The sequence below is a fragment of the Xenia sp. Carnegie-2017 genome, unplaced genomic scaffold, assembly GCF_021976095.1.
Source record: "Xenia sp. Carnegie-2017 unplaced genomic scaffold, XeniaSp_v1 HiC_scaffold_24, whole genome shotgun sequence".
NCBI lineage: Eukaryota > Metazoa > Cnidaria > Anthozoa > Malacalcyonacea > Xeniidae > Xenia > Xenia sp. Carnegie-2017.
In genome coordinates this window covers 11,980,671-12,000,668 of record NW_025813487.1, presented here as the reverse complement: position 1 = coordinate 12,000,668, position 19,998 = coordinate 11,980,671, and the positions used below count along the sequence as shown (strand labels likewise).

The window sequence follows — 19,998 nt, the reverse complement described above, 5'->3', positions numbered from 1 at the left end:
GCACGATAAATAAATTTCTTAGTTTATTGATAAAATGGTTGAAATGTTCGCTTAATATCGATCAATGCAAGTAGATATGGATAACAATAAAATTTTAACACTCTTCATCATTTATGATCATTGGTTTGAATTATTTTCATTGTTTTGTTTGATTGATATACAAAGTAACACAATATACAACGCAATCAGGCATATTGTTCGTGTTTTTGGTGGAAAAGATTCTACAATAAAGTAATGAACGTCTGGGTTGTTCAATTATATATGTATTCAGTTAAATGAACATTAATTTCTATCCATTGCGACATCAATATAAGCAGCCAATCAAAGAACCGGACCATAAAAATGTTTTAAAATACGGAAAATAGAGAATTGAGACTGCAGATGAAAATAACGTTCAAAAGATCTGTCCAAAAAAAAAATAATACGTTGCACATGCTGTTCTTGCACAATTTGGGCTGTGCTACGTAATAACAATTATCTATTACAAACCAGAACAAAAAGATCATAAGTAGAACAGTGAGTATAACACAACCAACTGCAATAACGCCTGCAATAACACCTAAAGGATAAGAGAATTATAGCAATATGATAGACAGATAGATACAAGTGCTGCTGTTAAAGGAACTTCACTATGAAGTTTAAGTTTTAGTTTGAGAAAAGACACAGTTTCCAACAATTGAATAATTGTCTAGAGTATCAGGTTTTTTATCATGTGTCTAGCCTCGTCGATGTTTTCTTGAACTGATCAATTTTTAAAACTGTTTTAAAAATAATGAACTAAATTTTTGTGTGCAAACAACATAAACATACGCCATGTATCTCCTCTTTTCACGATTTTCATTTCGTATTTCTTATTTCCTTAGTACAATAGAACAAGGGCATGATTCTTCCACATTTGTATTAACAACAATTTTTTATTCCAGACACTTTAAGTTCCCTAACTGAATAAAACATATCGCTATTCATATGGCTGACCTTCTTCAAAAGACTGAACAACGCCGTCGTTTAAACGACGGTAGTCCCACACACGTACGAAAATCTACTTCACATTTTCAATATACACAAACATCAATTTTAGTCCAATTTTTGCTCACACGAAGTAATGAAATCGAAAACGTAAGAAGTGCTCTCGCTTATGTATTTCACACACATGCTAACAAAATTGACTTTATACTTATCTATCATCATGACATCTCACTTACGAATTTATCTCCTCCCCACAATGACATTTTAAACAGCTGCTTCACTCAAGGTGTGTAATAGATAATTAAAATTATAAGCAAAATTATGATATTAATTCGCTTGAATCAAACACGTGTTATACCATACAAAAAAATAAATATATATTTACATTGATCAGCAGGAAAAGCACTTGAAAGTACAATTTTATAATTGCAGAATGTTGAAATGATTAATTAGAATGTTAAAGCAAGCGAGTGTACTTTTTATTTTGTCACAAGTCGATATCTAATAGAAGAATGTAAATGTGGCAATAAAGGGGAGTATGGAATATACGGAGTGTGTGTAAAAATTATGTGGTTATACGAAATGTGTATATATGAATTATATAAACTCTGTCTTCCCAACTCGGAAGTGTTTTAACTTTACGTACAAATTTTAATGTACAAAACTGTACAACTCATACTGTGTAAATTGTTTATAAAAAAAGTCCGGGTATGTTAGCGACGAAACAGGCTACAAAATTCACAAAGGTAAGATATACTTGAAATAATTTGCAATATGACATTGACCAGCCTTTAGGCAAATAGAATGAGCTGACCAAATGCAAAACGTGAACGAAAAGACAAAAGAAATGCATCGCTATGTCCTCTTAATTTTCTTGAGCATCCAGTTTCTGTTCACAAGAAGAAAGAAACAGACGATACAACAAATTCTACAATAAAAACGAAGCTTAGATTTGTTCAATCGCCTATGTCTCAGGGCAATAGTTATGTAATAAGAAAGGTTCTATAAGGGCAGAAAGAATACGACCTCTTGAGATCAACGTTTCATCAACATAAAGTGTCGACGTAAAAAAGGGGCTGGCTTCCAATTTCCGCTTTAAGAGTAACAATGTTTTAACATCATCGGTAGAATAAAGTTAATGACAATACAATTTTTTAACCTTGTGTTGAAGAGCACCTGAAACAATGGATTATTAATTCTGCTCTTGTTTCGGTTGTAAGAAATATGTCTTAAGCTAGTTTTAGAAAATCGTCGATCGTGGAAACCCCATACCCACTTGAAAACCAGTGACTTAATAATTTCCGTATGACCAACAGGCCCAAATACACTAAAATGCTGGACCATACATATGGGTTGGTGTAGGGTGGTGTCACATCTAAAATTTTATTTGGAAATGCAGTCTATAGAAGTGCTATATTAGTCGACAGAAAAAGATTTTTGGCGATTAACAACATTACAGATGACTTAAATAAAGCGTAGATAAGAGTTAAGAGACTAAATATTGATATAAATGAAGAGTAGCGTAAGAGCAAGACATTTAGTCAATAAAATATGTCCTGTTTGAACAGTATCCTAGTACGGTGTATAACACCGAGCTTTAACATGAAGTAGATGATGCTATGATTATATGTAAGTAATTTATTTTAGTTAGTACATTAACTTGCTACATTTAATTTCAAAGATGTTGTCTTGACGTTTAACGGTGGTTACAGTGGCTGATCTAGGTTTAGTCAAAATAAATTGCTGCTGCATATTTTGGAATGTATTTACAGCTCTATACCCCTCAGAGACAAGTCCATTGGTGAAACGATATTCTTTAGAAATTCAAAACCAATAGTGCTTTTCTGAAAGTGCTTTGAATTTAAAATCAAGCAGCTTTGGTTTATTTTGCTCGCTACTGCTCGCTGTGATCGTGCTGCCGGGTTGCGCCTAGATTCGTTACCGGGTTGTTATATAAAACAAAATAAAACAAATTCCGAAAACGGACATCTTGTTTTCTTGATTTTAAAGATAATACAAGAGTTTGAAACAAAAGATGGTGTAATATTTCGTCTTTCTTCCAAAGATATCATCAGACTCATAGTTTACAATGCAGGCTGCGAAAATTTTATATAATTATTTACAAGCAATGTAACAGTTACGTAATTAGAGAACAAAGAGATTCAACAATTTGGCAGTATACTTACATTTAAAGTAGAGATAATTTCTTTCAAGCTTTGAGAGCACAATTAAGTTATGACATATTGCGTTTTATCAAAAGCGCTTCTAAGATGAGAAGTTGATTAGGATTATTATTCTTACAGCGATATAAGATTTTGGTGTTACTTGGAATCAAATTACAAGAATTAAATGGCAAGCGTGTAAGATCGGTGTCGGAGTCAAAGTCATGAAGTGAGAAAAGGTGTGAGATGTAGTTGGCGTCTGGACAAATGAGTGAATGTTGCGAGATAGCACTAGAATTGTTGTAATTAGTAGCATGTTGGGTTAGTCTTAAGTGTAGGTTTCGTTTAGTTTTGCCTATGTATGTATGACCACAACCAGGACACTTAAATTCATATACAACATTGGCTTTAAAAAGTTCCGGAATTTTGTCCTTTTTTGGACAGAAAATTGACAAAATTTTGACAATTTTCAAATAAATTTATCATACATCATCCACACGACGCCTTAATATTTGCTTATCAAACGGATATACGCTACAATTGAGTGATTTGATAGTTGAGCTAGAAGAATAAACGAGTAACTGCAATGCCTCTTGGTTGCTACGCAACGTAGACCCAAAAATAGAGCATTTGTATTGGACCTATTTTAAAATTAACTTAGTGTATGAATACATTTGCTGCATGCTAAATGTGAACGGGCGAGTATGGATTATCAATTATTATTTGGTACAGACAGTATCACATGACAATAGACCTAAATTGATATTGCACAGAACGCATTTTCCAGAAACGACATTCCCATTTTTTCACTCCCTCTCATATCCAATGGTGAGTGTGAAAATCCTGCAGTTTGCTCATTTAATGTACCTGCCTTAATATGACCAACAGGCCAAATATTAAGAATTGCACAAGAAGATTAAATTTAGGCGCCACCGGTACCAAAAAGTAACTCACATAAAACTGCGGTAGTTGAGCACAAACTAAACGAAATTAGAAAAGAACTGAATGATATGCAAATTAGAAGACACTTTAATTGTAGGAGTTGTGGTGTGTCTCATTATTTCTTAAAAACGTAGAAAGGTTGCATAAAATGGTATAAGAAACCCCCTAACGACAAGAATAGCGTAAACATTTCTTTTTGAAATTATTTTTCTACATTTTTGTTAGGTGTTAACAATTTAGTTTGAACAAACATTTTTTGAAGCAAACAGTTTAATGTCCTCTTAAATATAAAACAAAAAAGAAGGCTTTACATAATTATGAGCTAATTCATCTATATTCTGCATGTACATTAAATGTGTATAAATGTGTATAACACCAATATAGTAGGCCGTGATCAATTATGAATAGTTATGATTAAGAAAGAAAATTGAATCAAATTTATAGATGCCTTTTTCTCCCAGCAATAAATTCTTATTTCTACATACTCAAGGTACGAGAAAAAAAGAACAGGAAGAAGAAATATATTTTAAAACTTACATATTATTAGAAAGATATCTGTATCGTTACTTTTAAATGCCTCATTTCGTAAACCTCTTGCTTTCTTCTCTTTTATTTTTTTGTCATTGACATGTAATCGTGATCTTCTTCCTTCATTAGCGTTGTATCTACCTCTTGATAAATTGTGTCTCCCTCGTTTGCGTTTAGTGCCTGATAGTCATCTTCTTTATTCATTTGTGCTACATCCAATTCTTGATATGTTGTGTTTTCTTCGTTTGCATTCAATGACTGGTGATTGTCATTGTGTCGTTCAATTTTGACAAGTCTAACTCTTCGTAAGTTGAATCTTGAAGGCTTTCTTGCGGTTTAGACTTTGATTGAAGTTTCTTACTGCTTTTCTAATAACATACAGAAAAACGGTGGAGTTAGAATGCAATTTATGGTGCAGTAAAGGGAAAAAGTAATAATATCGGTGTAGTAGATGGAAAAGAGGAAACGATAGTAAAGGAAAATACAGAGAAATGTGAAGAAAACAGTTAAAGTAAATGGTGATTGCGAGGAAAACTTTGAGATGAGACTGATATACTTATGAGAGCAACGTTATCAAAGAAATTTACCTATGCAACTTTAGCGTACAGTTACGTGTGGTGTTTACAACAACGCAGTGAAAACATTTACTTTACAATAAGTTGACATATAACCTTTTTTCTAAGGTTTCTGAAGAGTACAGTAGATCCTTACCGTAACAACATTTTGATTTTTTTTAAAATCTTGTTTTACGCACTCTTCGTCATGGCTAACTGTTAAACGTTTTTCATCTTTTGTTCTTTTCTTATAGAGAACGCGTTCCATGAACATATTGCCAAGATTTCGGTTTCGACGTTTTCTGCTATGAAAACCAGACGATTTTCATTGACATTTTGCGTCATTAAATATTAACAAGGAAAAACTGCAGTTTTTATTACATGATGAAATTTGAAATCTTTAGTTACAAAAATGCGATGGTACTTATTTTGAAGGAATGGCAAAGCAATGAAGGACTGGATTGCGTGATTACAGTAGTTTAATTGAATATTCTTATCCATTGCTTTTATAAATTCAAAACCGCACATAACATAGGACCAGAACAAAGTTTTAAAAACATACAAGATATTTGGTAGGTAAAATCACCAGGTGCAACAATCATGTAAAAGGAGGGCGTTGTTGCATCAGTAATAGAGACGGGGTTAGTTTTCATTTATTATGTTATGCCCATCTATTTTTTAAGTGGATTTGTTTTCTGAATTTGAGAGCAACACTGAAAATATAAAAAAAACACCTCCTGTTCGGGGGTTGTCCCTGGCCTGTGTAAAAGTAAAAAAATGTGTAGAAAAGATTTGTTAGAAAGAATTACACCTTAGCACAAATTTGATGAATGTTGCTAAAAGAAATTTTGGTCTGTTAGGATTGACAAAAATTACAAAATACAAACCAGATTAAAAAGACAACAATCAGAACAATGAATGGAACAGCACCAATTGCAACGCCTGCAACTAAAGAAAACAAAACTATTCATAACACTATTGTAGTTCTCACTTTTCACTATACCGATTAAAACATGGGTATAAATTAATATGGGTATATATTAATGGGCAACTCTAACTATCAATCTTCCGCGGTTTCCGTCAATCATAAAACTAAATGCATAAAAATAGAATCCATGGGGTTATTTTAATACCTAAGTAAAAGTTGTTTTTGGTGCTAGCACTACATTTTTTTTCTTTTTTAAAAATAGTTTCGTGATCTGCTGTGGTGGCTTTTTTGCTTGGAGCTTCCGATAAGGTGTCACTTTTGAATGACGTAATGATTTGCATTGCCTGTGTCGTTGTAATCACTACAAATGACAAAGAAGAAGATGGCTATAGTTACGTAAAAACAAACCACTCGACATGGGCACAATATGCGTGTGAAAATTGTTACCTCTCTCCTGCTTAGTAACTGTAGGGAGCCTCCTCAAATTAATTTATAAATAATGAGGATTATCCAGTTCATGACTTCAACGTTAATTTAAGACATATTTGTCAACATACGAGTGACAAACGTAAACAAAGCCTTTTCTGTTTGCTCTCGTCAAAATTTTCTTAATTCGTCTCGAGAAGGCGTATATACTACGAACCTTTTTTTTATATTTATAGGAAATTATACATAATCTAACAAAACATTCCCCTAAACAATTTTACACACATTTCCTTTTATTTTTCCTAAATCTCACCACCACTATTACTTCAAACAATTTTCTTCGGTACAAAAAGGTTATTTCATACTTGATTTAGGCGTTTTGCAAGTGTAGTAAATAAGTAGTGTTGACGTTTCTCTGCAACTGGATGGTCTTGATAAGAAATCCTCCTTCCGTACTGTAAACGAACATTTTTTCTTTCCGTTGCACTGATTTTGCGCAACACTCAACGCTGACGTTGACACACAGTCTTTTTTCATCGAAGATATCCCATATGGTTTTTCGATTCGCCCCCTTTCTTTTAACAAAACACCAAATTCAGCTGAACGCATTTCAATGACCCAGTTAAAGCACGATTCATCAAATTGGATATTTAAATCATCTCCGTTCTCAATCTTTCTTTCGTAAACTAAAAAATCACGATGATGTTAAAATATATTTCCAGAATATTCTAAACAAATCAAGAAAAAGAACAATCTACACCACCACAACATTCACTTGAGTGAAAAGTGGTTAATATTCTTCTTGTAAGAGCAAGAAATAAAGTATGTAATTTAATTAATGTATATAAAAACCACAAGCGAAGGTTACAAAGTTATTTCCAACAATAGATGTAACTTGCAAACTACTTTCCTATGCACTTACGTGTTATCAGTCGCGGATCTCAAAATAAATTAGTGCAGCACATTTTGGAATATATTTACATTTCTAAACACCTTTGACACAAATTCATTGGCAAAATTATACTCTTTATAAATTAAATACCAATAGTTTTTCTCTAAAAGCAATTTGAAGTTAAAATTGAGAAGTTATAATTTATTTTGTGGTACCCTAAGTCCGCCACTGCGTGTTATTATTTCAAAATTTTAAATGAACGAACATTTTTCAACAACGAGCATCAGTTTCCTGTTTAACGCTTATTGGAGAGACCGTTAAAAAACAAACATTCATTGAGAGACACAATGAAGCAAAATCTACATGTTCTCAAGTTCAACAATCTAAGTAAAGGAATCGTCTAAAATACGCACTTTAGCAGAGTCATATTTACAACCTAACGCTTAAAATAGAGTGCTGAAATTACCCTCTGATAGTGAATAGCAAAAGTATTACCCAATTTCATTTTTTCATTTGAATCTAATAAAAAGTGAAATTTTAACCTGACATATATGCACTCCTGATATTGAATTGTCACATTTGATTTAACGATATTACACTAAAGAATTGAGTCAAAGTTGATGCCTATTTTATGCAAGATTCAATTGTTATTCATGAATATAATCTATGTATAGTTCTCAACAATCATCACTGTGTAAAGCTATTTATAAACTGTGATACGTCTTGTAGCGTAATGGCGTAATTGACGACTCAACTTGGTGATGCAACTTACCATAGTTGAATTTGCACGAATTATTAACATCACAGACTTTTTTATTGATAAAGACATTTTCATTGTCATTAGGCTGCCATTCATTATTGTCTACAGATGAACCACCAATACAGATTTTGTATGGTGTATCAGTATGAAAGTAGTCTAAATTTCCATTCGTGATTGGTCGGTATCTTCCTATTGGACCGCCGCAATATCTACTCCCTGTTAGTAAAAGTTCAACGTTGTTCCCAGGATCACCAAGATTCAAGCTATAATAAGTAAACGTAAATTGATAAGTTAGCGACATATTGAAAACGTTGATTCTCAAAAACGTTGTTTTAAAGAAAGTTTTTTTTTTCATTTTTCATTTTATCGCTTCTATAAAACACGAAAGATCAAAAATTACGATTTGTGCGAGCCTAATTATATCCTTTGAAATTTCAGATCTACTCAATTTCTTGAACAAAAATATTATATAAAAAATTAATACAAACTAAATGCAGAAGAACAAAACTTTGATATGGACACAAACCAAAGCCAAAAACATTTTCGAACTTATGACACTTTTTTTAATGTTAATATACAATTTTTGTCGTGGTGACATATCTAAAAATTTGTTTTAAAGACAGCAAGTGACATGGTAAGTTTCAAAAATAACCTTAGAGCTCTTAGATTATTTTGGGAAACAATCAGATGGCAATTGCTATCTTTAATTTAAATTTTAAGGAAATTTACTCAAAAAGCGTGGAAGCTTTTTTTCTCCAAGAATTGCACTAAAAAATGAGTTGAAATAAATAATCGAGTCGAGAATTGAATAACCCCAGCTCCCAACCCTGAAACCAACAACCATGTGGCAAAAAGTTCACGTCCCCATTTCTGCCTAGAATAATAAGACTTTACTACAGAATTTTTTTTTGAGGAAAAATTACGAAACATTCATGAGTTTTCAAGTAAAGTTATTCCGTTGTGTTCCCATGTTCGTACACAATACAAAGTTGGTCATGTTTACTGTAATTGTCAGGCAGAAAGAATTAAAATTTTCTGGATTTTGATTAGTGAATTTAATAAATACAAGAATTTTATAATGACATGTAAATGTCATAACACAATGACAACATAACAACTTACAGTGTGGAAAAGTTATGAACGCTTGATGAGCACATTCTGCAGAATCATTGCTAGAAGCATAATGCAGTTTCGCTGAGTTTTATAGAAACACTCTTTAGGTTGGGTGTATTCTTTACTGCACTTAGTTCGTGCGGCCGAATCTGCTTTGTCATTACTTGTGATTGGTCAAAAAGAAAACTTCTCTTTTGCCAATTGAAACACCGTGCTCACTTAACTTGTCTTTTAGAACTTATCTTCTATAACGGTGTAGACAATATTCCTTGTCTAAACTCCAAATATTGAATAAGAAGCTTGTAATCATTTCTGTACTTTACGAAGCCTCGTCCATTTTTTCTCCAGAAAGCGGGCGATATAAGGGTGTTTAAAAACTATTTGTGCGTTTATTGGAACTAGTTGTCATTTTTAGATGAATGATTTTGAAGTATTCATTATTAGATAAACAAAGAAACTCTTCCAGTAACATTGCAATAAACTGTTTGTTAAACAAATTTAAAAAAAATACATAAACTCACTTGGATGGTAAAATACATTTTCCTGTAGTCACGTGATATGGTGGATAGTCATATGAGAACAGGAAAAAAGCATTTCTTGAAGTACAGTCCCTTGACCAAATGAGACGTTGTGTACCTTGTACATTTATGCAAAGTCCGTTTGCGTGCTTAATAGGACCATAGCCTAAAAAGAAATTTCAGCGATATGTTGTTTTATCATGTTTTAATGTAAAGTTTTCATTCAAACATTGATACCCCCCACCAATCAAAATGATATGTCAACTTGTAAATGCAATTGTAAAATGCAAAATAAGAACATTGAAAATAACGTAAAATCTCTTCCTAAACGAAAATAAAAAAGTGAAACACATTGTTTCAATCCAACGAAAATTCATAAACCCAAGTCTACAGAAATAATACTTCTATGATGTGAAACAGAAGAAAAAATTAGAACTTCGTGGGTAAAGACGAGCAAAAAATTTTTTGTCAAAAGCAAATTTCTTGTAGCTTTACACTATACATAAGTCCAGGAGCAACAAATGGTATTTTATACCTTTTATATTAAAATAACAGGGAGGATTTACTGTGTGGTTAAAGCAACATGTTTTTGGACATTGATCTTGCAGTTGTACATTATTTCCACATTCTAAAGGTTTGTCTCTAAAAACATCACACGATAAACCTGTAAGGCAAAGAAAAATAATGTTTACAAAGGTAACAGCTGCATGGTTTCACAACGACACTTTCAGCGTTGAAACCAGCTGTTCTTGCTTTTGAGTAGCGTTTGATGTCGCAATCAATGCAAGGCCGATTGACAAGTTAATGAAATTTTAAACATTATGTTGGTCTTAACGTAATATATACGACTGTGTTCTTAGAAATGCGGCCTAACTGTTTGTTTTGTAGTGATCTGTAAAATTCGTAACATTAGTGCAGTTTTTTCTTTAAAAACCTGATGTTTTTGTTGTAAGCGAACACCAAATTATTTACATAGAACGACGAAACTAGCAGGCTGAATACACCACAAGTGAATAGTAGTCCACAACAAACATCTACTTCACGCTTCGGTTTTTCAACTGGCTAAAACGTCATATTTTCAATAATAGTTGAATGTTTTGATCATTCTTTATCACTTATGTTTATAAAATCCTTTTTCCTATAATCCTATGAAATATTCGTATCATTCGTATAAGATTTGACATGTAAGATAGCTGAATTGTAACGACGTAAAAAAACGCATGCACGATTTTTTTACTAAATGTAAAATTGAACAGTTAATGATCGTAAATGAGGTCATTTATTGAGTTTGTACTTCTGAACTACGATTCCAGCAACTCTAGGTATTTTTATGCAGTTGTGGGCTTTTTTCCATTGTTTTTATTTATTCACAGTAGAGTTACTCATGACAAAAATTGCTGCATTTTGATCATGTTTCATCATATTTCGTTGTATTTTTAGCTCTTCTATAAACTGATTTATCTTGCAGTTATATTCATGCAGTTACATGTTGAAAATTGTTGATTATTCTCGTATAAATCCACAATATATTTGCTCCTTATTTTCGAAAGTTGGTCCGTTAGTAATGGCGGCGCTCGTCATTTTCTTTCTTAAATTTTTGTGCTGGATGCTTGATCCAGTCTTATTTCGAGATCAGTGGTTTGAATAGGAAAATTGTTTGCGTTGTTATGGCAACCATGTCTACATTTCTTTTAAACTTTGATCGTTTAGTTCTTAAGGAACTAACCGTATCTTTTTTTCGGTTGGGTGAACTTTTTTGTTTTTTGCGTGACGATTGTTATTCATTTAAGAAGCATTATGTTTAATACTTGAGGAATTCTACAAATAATTCTTTGAGGTATTTGAAAATTTCGGCTACATGAAAACTTATTTGTAAATTTTGTTCTATTTTGCGTATGTTCTATTTTGCGTATGTATGTATTTTGCAAATTAATTTATAATTAATGAAGACTATCTAGTTCATCAATTCGACGATAATTTAAGATATATTTGTCATCATATGAGTGACAAACGTAAGCGAAGCCTTTTCTGTTTGCTCTCGTCAAAATTTACTTGATTCGTCTCGAGAAGGCGTATATACTACGAACCTTTTTTTTATATTTATAGGAAATTATACATAATCTAACAAAACATGCCCCCAAACAATTTTACACACATTTCCTTTTATTTTTCCTAAATCTCACAACCACTATTACTCTGAACAATTTTCAATCGGTACAAAAATTTTGTTTCATACTTGATTTAGGCGTTTTGCAAGTGTAGTAAACAAGTAGTGTTGATGTTTCGCTGTAACTGGATGGTCTTGATAAGAAATCCTCCTTCCGTACTGTAAACGAACATTTTTTCTTTCCGTTGCATTGATTTTGCGCAACACTCAACGCTGACGTTGACAGACAGTCTTTTTCCATCGAAGATATCCCATATGGTTTTCAATTTCGTCCCCTTTCTTTTAACAAAACACCAAATTCAGCTGAACGCATTTCAATGACCCAGTTAAAGCACGATTCATCACATTGGATATTTAAATCATCTCCGTTCTCAATCTTTCTTTCGTAAACTAAAAAATAACGTTAATGTTAAAAAATATTTCCAGAATGTTTCCAAACAAATCAAGAAAAAGAACAATGTACACCACCACAACATTCACTTGAGAGAAAAGTGGTTAATATTCTTCTTGTAAGAGCAAGAAATAAAGTATGTAATTTTCTTTTTTTCACTTACGTGTTACCAGATTAGGATTTAGAGAAGCACAAAACAAGTTAGTGCAGCACATTTTGGCGTATAACTACATTTCTAAACACCTTTTAGACAAATTCATTGGCAAAATTATAATCTTTATAAATTAGAAACCAATTGTTTTTTTTTTCTGAAAATAATTTGAAGTTAAAAATGAGAAGTTATAATTTATTTTGTGGTACCCTAGATCTGCTACTGCGTGTTATTATTTCAACATTTTAAATAAACGAACATTTTTCAACGAGCATCAATATTTTGTTTAACGCTTAGTGGAGAGACCGTTAAAAAGTAAACGTTCATTGTTAGACATAATGAAGTGAAATCCACATGTTCTCAAGTTCAACAATCTAAGTAAATGCATCATTTAAAACACGCAATTTAGCAGAGTCATATTTGCGATATAACGGTTAAATTAGAGTGCTGAAATTACCCTCTGATACTGAATAGCAAAAGCATCGCCCAATTCCATTCTTTCAATTAAATCTAATAAAAAGTGAAATTTCAACCTGGCATAATCGCACTCCTGAAGTTTGTATTGTCATATTCGATTTAAAGTTAACGCCTATTTTATGCAAGATCAATTAATATTCATGAAGATTAGCTATGAATAGTTTTCAACAATCATCACTGTATAAAGCTGTTTATAAACTGTGATACATCTCGTAGCGTAATGGCGTAATTGACGACTCAACTTGGTGATGCAACTTACCATAGTTGAATTTGCACGAATTATTAACATCGCAGAGTTTTTCATTGATAAAGACATTTTCATTGTCATTAGGCTGCCATTTATTATTGACTACAGATGAACCACCAATACAGAGATTGTATGGTGTATCAGTATGAAAGTAGTCTAAATTTCCATTCTTGATTGGTCGGTATCTTCCTACTTGACCGCCGCAATATCTACTCCCTGTTAGAAAAAGGTCAACTTTTCTCCCAGGATCAACAAGATTCAAGCTATAATAAGTAAATGTAAATTGATAAGTTAGCGACATATTGAAAACTAACGTTGATTCTCAAAAGCGTTGTTTTAAAGAAAGTTTTATTTTTACAATTTTGATTTTATCGCTTTTATAAAACACGAAGATTTAATATTTGCGTTTTGTGCGAGCCTAATTATATACTTTGAGATTTCAGATCCACTCAATTTCTTGAACAAAAACTTAATATAAAAAAATAATTCAAAACTAAGTGCAGAAGAACAAAATTTTGACAATGACACTAACCAAAGCCAAAAACATCTTCAACTTATGACGCTTTTTTAAATAGTAATATACAAACTTTGTCGTGGTGACATATCTAAAAATTTGTTTTAAAGACAGCAAATGCCATGGTCAGTTGCAAGAATAACCTTAGAACTCTTATGTTATTTTGGCAAACAATCAGATGGAAATTGCAATCTTTGAAAACAATTTTAAGGCACTTTACTTTAAAAATGTGGAAGCTTTTTTTCTCCGGTAATTGCATTTAAAAATGAATTGAATTAATTGAATCAAGAATTTAATGACCCCAGCTTCCATCCTTGAAACTCACAACCATGTGGCAAAAAGTCCATGTCCTTACTTATGCCCAGAATAATAAGACTTTATCACAGCATTTTTTTTGAAGAAAAATTACGAAATATTCATATGTTTTCATGTAAAGTTATTCCGTAGTGTTCACATGCAAAGTTGGTCACGTTAATTGTGATTGTCAGGCAGAAAGCATGAAAAACATTTGGATTTTGATTAGTGGATTTAATGAACACAAGAAGCTTTTGACTGACAAGTAAATGTAGCATAATAATTAGAACTCATAACACAATTAGAACTTACAGTGTGGAAAAATTATGAACGCTTGATGAGCACAACCGCGCAGAATCATTACTACAAGCATTATGCATTTCTGTTGAGTTTTCTAGAAACAATCTTTAAGTTTGGTGTATTCTTTACTGCACATAATTCGTGCGGCAGAATCTGCTTTGTCATTACTTGTGATTGCTCGAAAAGAAAACTTCTCATTTGCAAATTGAAGCCCCGTGTTCACTGAACTTGTCTTTAGGACTTATCTTCTATAACGGTATGGACAATAACACACAAGTTCACAGAACTTGTCTTTAGGACTTATCTTCTATAACGGTATAGACAATATTCCTTGTCAAAACTCCAAATATTTGATAAGATGTTTGTGATCATTCGCGTAATTTACGAAGCCTCGTCCATTTTTTTGCCAGAAAGCGGGCGATATAAGGGTGTTTAAAAACTAATCGTGCATTTATTGCAATTAGTTGTCATTTTTATTGGAATGATTTTGGAGTATACATTATTAGATGACCGAAGAAACTCTTCCAGTAACATTGCAATAAAACTGCTTATTAAACAAATTAAAAAAAATAAATAAACTCACTCGGATGGTAAAATACATTTTCCTGTAGTTACGTGATATGGTGGATAGTCATATGACAACAGGAAAAAAGCATTTCTTGAAGTGCAGTCACTTGACCAAATGAGACGTTGTGTACCTTGTACATTTATGCAAAGTCCGTCTGCGTGCTTAATAGGACCATAGCCTGAAAAGAAATTTCAACAATCTGTTGATTTATCGTGTTTTAATCTAAAGTTGTCATTCAAACATTGATACGCTCTACTTATCAAAATCTGTTAACTTGTAAATGCAATTGTAAAACATAAATTAAGAACATTGAAAATAACGTAAAATTTCTTCCTAAACGAAAATAAAAAAGTGAAACACATTGTTTCAATCAAACGAAAATTCATAAACCCAAGTCTACAGAATATTATTTTTATAATGTGAAACGGAGGAAAAAATTAGAAAATCGTGGGTAAAGACGAGCAAAAAAATTCTTTTCAAAAGCAAATTTCTTGTAGCTTTAAACTATACATAAGTCCAGGAACAAGAAATAGTATTTTATACCTTTTTTATTAAAATAACAGGGAGGATTTACTGTTTGGTTAAAGCAACATGTTTTTGGACATTGATCCTGCTGTTGTGCATTATTTCCACATTCCAGAAGTTTGTCTCCAAAAACGTCACACGATAAACCTGTAAGACAAAGAAAAGTACTGTTTACAAAGGTAACAGCTGCATGGGTTCACAATGACACTCTCAGCGTTGAAACCAGCTGTTCTTGCTTTAAGTAGCGTTTGATGTCGTAATCAGTTCTAGGCCGCTTAACAAGTTAATGAAATTTTAAACGTTATGTTGGTCTTAATGTAATATATACGACTGTGTTCTTAGGAGTGTGGCCTAATTGTTTGTTTTGTCGTGATCTGTAAGTTTCGTAATATTAGTACAGTTTTTTCTTTAAAAATCTGATGTTTTTTGTTGTAAGCGAACACCAAAATATTTACATAGAATGACCAAACTAGCAGACTGAATACACCACAAGTGAATAGTAGTCCGCAACAAACATCTACTTCATGCTTCGATTTTTCAAGTGGCTAAAACGTCCCATTATCCATAATACTGAATGTTTTAATAATTCCTTATCACTTACGTCTATAAAATCTTTTTTCCTATAATCCTATAAAATTCACGTATCATTTGTATAAGATGTGACATGTAAGATAGCTGAATTGTAACGTGACGTAAAAAAAACGCATGCACGATTTCTTTACTATATCTGAAATGTTTGTCTTTCAGGCATGATACCGAAGAAATAATCTTATTGTTGGTAGTCTGCTATTCATATGCACTTCATTTCGATAAATTCCTTTGCTGGCTACACAACTGCTGAGTAAATCTCCAAATTTTCCTCAACACAAACAGTATTTAAATTTCATTGACAGTATACAAAACTGCAAAGCTGTAACAAAAAAATAGTGACGTCTCATAAACATATTTTAGTACTTAAATAACTTTTTATGTTAATTTTGCTGGAATTCCCTAATGTTCAAAGACACCCCATTACTTGACACTCTTACACCTCACAATTATGTTAATGTTCAATTGAAGACCCCTCATTTATGCCACTGGCAAAGCACAGGTGTTGTTTAGCCATGATTATAGTAATCTACCGCAAAAACACGTACTACATACAAACACAAACAAAAATATAATTTACCATAGAAGTCTAGAAACTACAAACAGAAATTATACATGTCGGCATATATAGTTAATATTTCACAAATTATTATAAGTGAGGCTACTTAGTGATTAAATGTACTAGAAAGCCAAGGGAGGTTAGTAAATAGTCATGGGCATGCAGGCCTATATTTTTTAGGGGGATCATTCCTTCATTTTCAATATGATATAATTTACACACCTTTTCAACAAATAATTCCTGACTGCTCTTATCTGCTCAACACTCATGGAGAGCAAGGGGGGAGGGGGAGTCTGAAGAGCCCCTTGCATACGTATGTAAATACTTTGTAATGATTTTATTTATTTCATGCTCAAAGTTCGAGGTTGTTATTAATATATCACCAGTACAGACGCAATACAAGTTTGTATTACATGTAATACCACCTTTGAATCTGAATTGCCAATTCTAATTAAGTAATTAAATACATTATTAATTCGACATTCTAGAACAAAAGAAATTGAGGCAGCCATGTTATTTTATAGTTGAAAACCATGCATGGGAAACACCTTTTATGAACTAAGATTCGGCATTTTCAACTTTATATGGCACTGAGAGGAAAACGCAGAGATGTGTTAAATTGTATTTAGTAAAGGAGGCTCTGCTGCGCATTTCAACTCCATACTCGTTCTACACTCCATAATGTAAACTCCGTATTTTCCAGCATGCCATTGTGCATTTTAACACGGAAGAGCCTCGCTTTTAATTCGTAATTATATGGCACTTGCACAATTTTCATTGTAAAATATTGCACAATATTTACTATAAGAAGACAGTTGTCACTAGTTGTAAATGAAAATACCGTCTAAATAATTGTAAGAAGTAAAAAAGCAAAGAAATATAATTTCACTATATTACAATGACCAGCCTGTAGTCAACTGGAAGAAGCCGACGAACATTAAGACGCGAGCGAAAATATTAAAGAAGTACATCATTCTTTTTCCCCAATTCCGTTAATTTTGAGCGGGATGTCACATCAAGGATCAAACAGTCAAAACAAAGAACTCTGAAACCAAAACAAAGCTTAGTGTCATTAATTTGTCCACTTCTTGGTCACACAAATATAAGAATGAGCTCACAACAGACGGAAAGGATGAAAACACTTAAAACAACGTGTGATCTACATAAAACGCGAGTCAGCTTTCGATATCCGCTTTTAAAGCTACAATCACGGAACACTTTCAGTATAACGTACCTGAAAATACTTAACTACACTATATTTTGTCAATGTGTTGCAAAGAGAAGGAACGCAGTTAGATTACAAAGTAATGACAAAGTAAAGAGTCTCATTCAACACTCTTCTTGTTGTTATGGTAAATAAAAAAATGGTGTTTTCAACATCATTTACACCACAACATAATCATCAAAGTAAGCTACAATCACGTACATGAACGTGACAATGTAACAAAATAGTTGTCTCCACATATTTAGCGTTGTCACTTACACTTGCAATTGGTTACAATGATATTTACTTCATGAATCGGACTCGGGGCATTCTGGGTAACTTGGAACTATAACTCAATAAACTGGTTACCTATGGTATAAATGTTACAGCAAGATACCAAGTCATTGTAGACGCTGTTAATCAAAATATAACTATTAAGCACGAAATTGAGACACATTTATGCGCTGCGCCCAGCTCATGTGTCAACTTATATGAAATTAATCTCAGGAAGTTTTATTCTTTTTAAAGAATCCTATTTTGACTGAGAATTTCAACAGAACTTAGACGAAAGATTGTGAAAAATTGACATTGTTGAAAATGCTCACAAATATGTTGAAAATTGTTTTAGCAATTATTATTCGCGAAATATCATTTGTTTTAAAATTGAATTGTGTTTGAAACGTAAAGACCTTCGCAGTTAGTGACGTTCTCTTTTTTCCAACTTTTTTATTAATTCAAATTGTCAATATAATCAATTATAAAAAACTTTGAATTTATAATTCTCTCATCAAATAGACTTTTTAATGGCTAGCGAAAAAAAAGCCAGCAAATTTTTGGAGATGTATATATTGAAGATCTATGTCATTAGAAGTTATAATGGTAGCTATAGCGTGCACTAAAGAGCAATTTTGAAAAATAAGCACGATTGACTTTAGATTGAATGCATTTCTCATCGTTTTCTAACTTTGGTTAAAGTTACAATGCGATATACTTCATACATCGGACTCGTGGCAGACGGGGAAACTAGGAACTGTCACGAACACCGGCTACCTGCGGTAAAGATGGTACGGCACGATACCATGTCATCGTAGATTATGCCGTCGTAAAAATTATTCCCATCATGCTGTTAACAAGAATATAAGTACATTGCACAGAATTGAGAGTTTGTCAGACAAGCTAGGTAGGCGCTACGCCCAGGGTAGGTGTAAGTGAATTTGGTCGCAGGAAGTTGAGTTATTTTTCAAGATTCCTTTTCCAATTGAGAATTTCAACAGAATTGAGTCTAAGAATATTAAAAAAGAAACACTGTGGGACTAATGTTTAAAATTGTTTAACTATTTCCGGAGTATCCTTTGCTATATATCTGAACTGTGTTTGTAAAAAGCTTGCGCGAGTGACTCTAAATTGAATAATTTCGAATAGTTTTCTTACTATATTGTTAACCCTTAATTAACACGATTTCATTCAAGACCTAATGCGTTAAAAATGTTTTACTACACATCTAATTAAAGGATATTTTACTCAGAAAATGTAAAGTTTGACTTTTATAAAACTTATTTCAATTATGTTGGCCATTTCTTTAATTAATCCAGAGGCAAAAATGTATGATACGTCGTTAAATGATCTCACCGTATTCGTGAGTGACACAACTCATATTTGTACTCAAAGTGCGGTACAGATGGATGTGGTAAACTAAAACGTTATTTGGCAACAAAATTTCCGTTTAAAGTTTCTTCGAGTTTGAGAGTGACAGCGAAGGGAGATTTGTAGTGAGTGAAATTATAAAACAATACGCAATATTTCCTTATTTTTCTCCTTCACGTTTTTCAAACGAACGTCGGTAGAAATAAGTTTTGAGTGCAAGCTCTACAAAAAACTGGACAAAAGATGAAACCGAACACATTTTAAAACTAATTATTGACATAGTATAGAGAAACAGCCAGTAGTCCTACTTCGCTGTGCAGCTTAGTGCTGTATATTTAATCAGATTACTAATGCAATTTACTGGCTGTAACATGGCCTGTAACTATACTAATCACTGGAGAAGATATGCTTCACACAAAAAATTTCAATGGAATTGGACAAATTTTTGTTTCTATATTGTGCTTACAGATAACCAAAACAATTTTTGCATCGATAATTTTTAAACATCATCCATTTCCAAAAACAGCAGGAAGACTGTGTACTATTATAGGTACTGTTTTAGGGTACGCCAGCTTATGAA

General features: G+C 32.5%; 1 protein-coding gene across 4 annotated transcripts in view; it reads right to left on the bottom strand.

Moving 5' to 3' along the window:
• Positions 1-19,998, bottom strand: part of LOC124450436 — a 153,475-nt gene that overhangs the window by 24,030 nt on the left and 109,447 nt on the right. For 2 of the 4 annotated variants that reach the window (XM_047001090.1, XM_047001094.1), the window contains 2 exons: positions 8,171-8,421; positions 6,872-7,192 (listed from right to left, as the gene is read on the bottom strand). In XM_047001090.1, the coding sequence (XP_046857046.1) occupies positions 6,872-7,192; positions 8,171-8,421 (572 nt within the window). Of the gene's footprint in view, positions 1-6,871; positions 7,193-8,170; positions 8,422-9,792; positions 9,956-10,324; positions 10,454-12,025; positions 12,347-13,234; positions 13,486-14,913; positions 15,166-15,441; positions 15,540-19,998 lie in introns of those variants that run through there. The other 2 variants (XM_047001091.1, XM_047001093.1) reach the window with 2 other exon arrangements.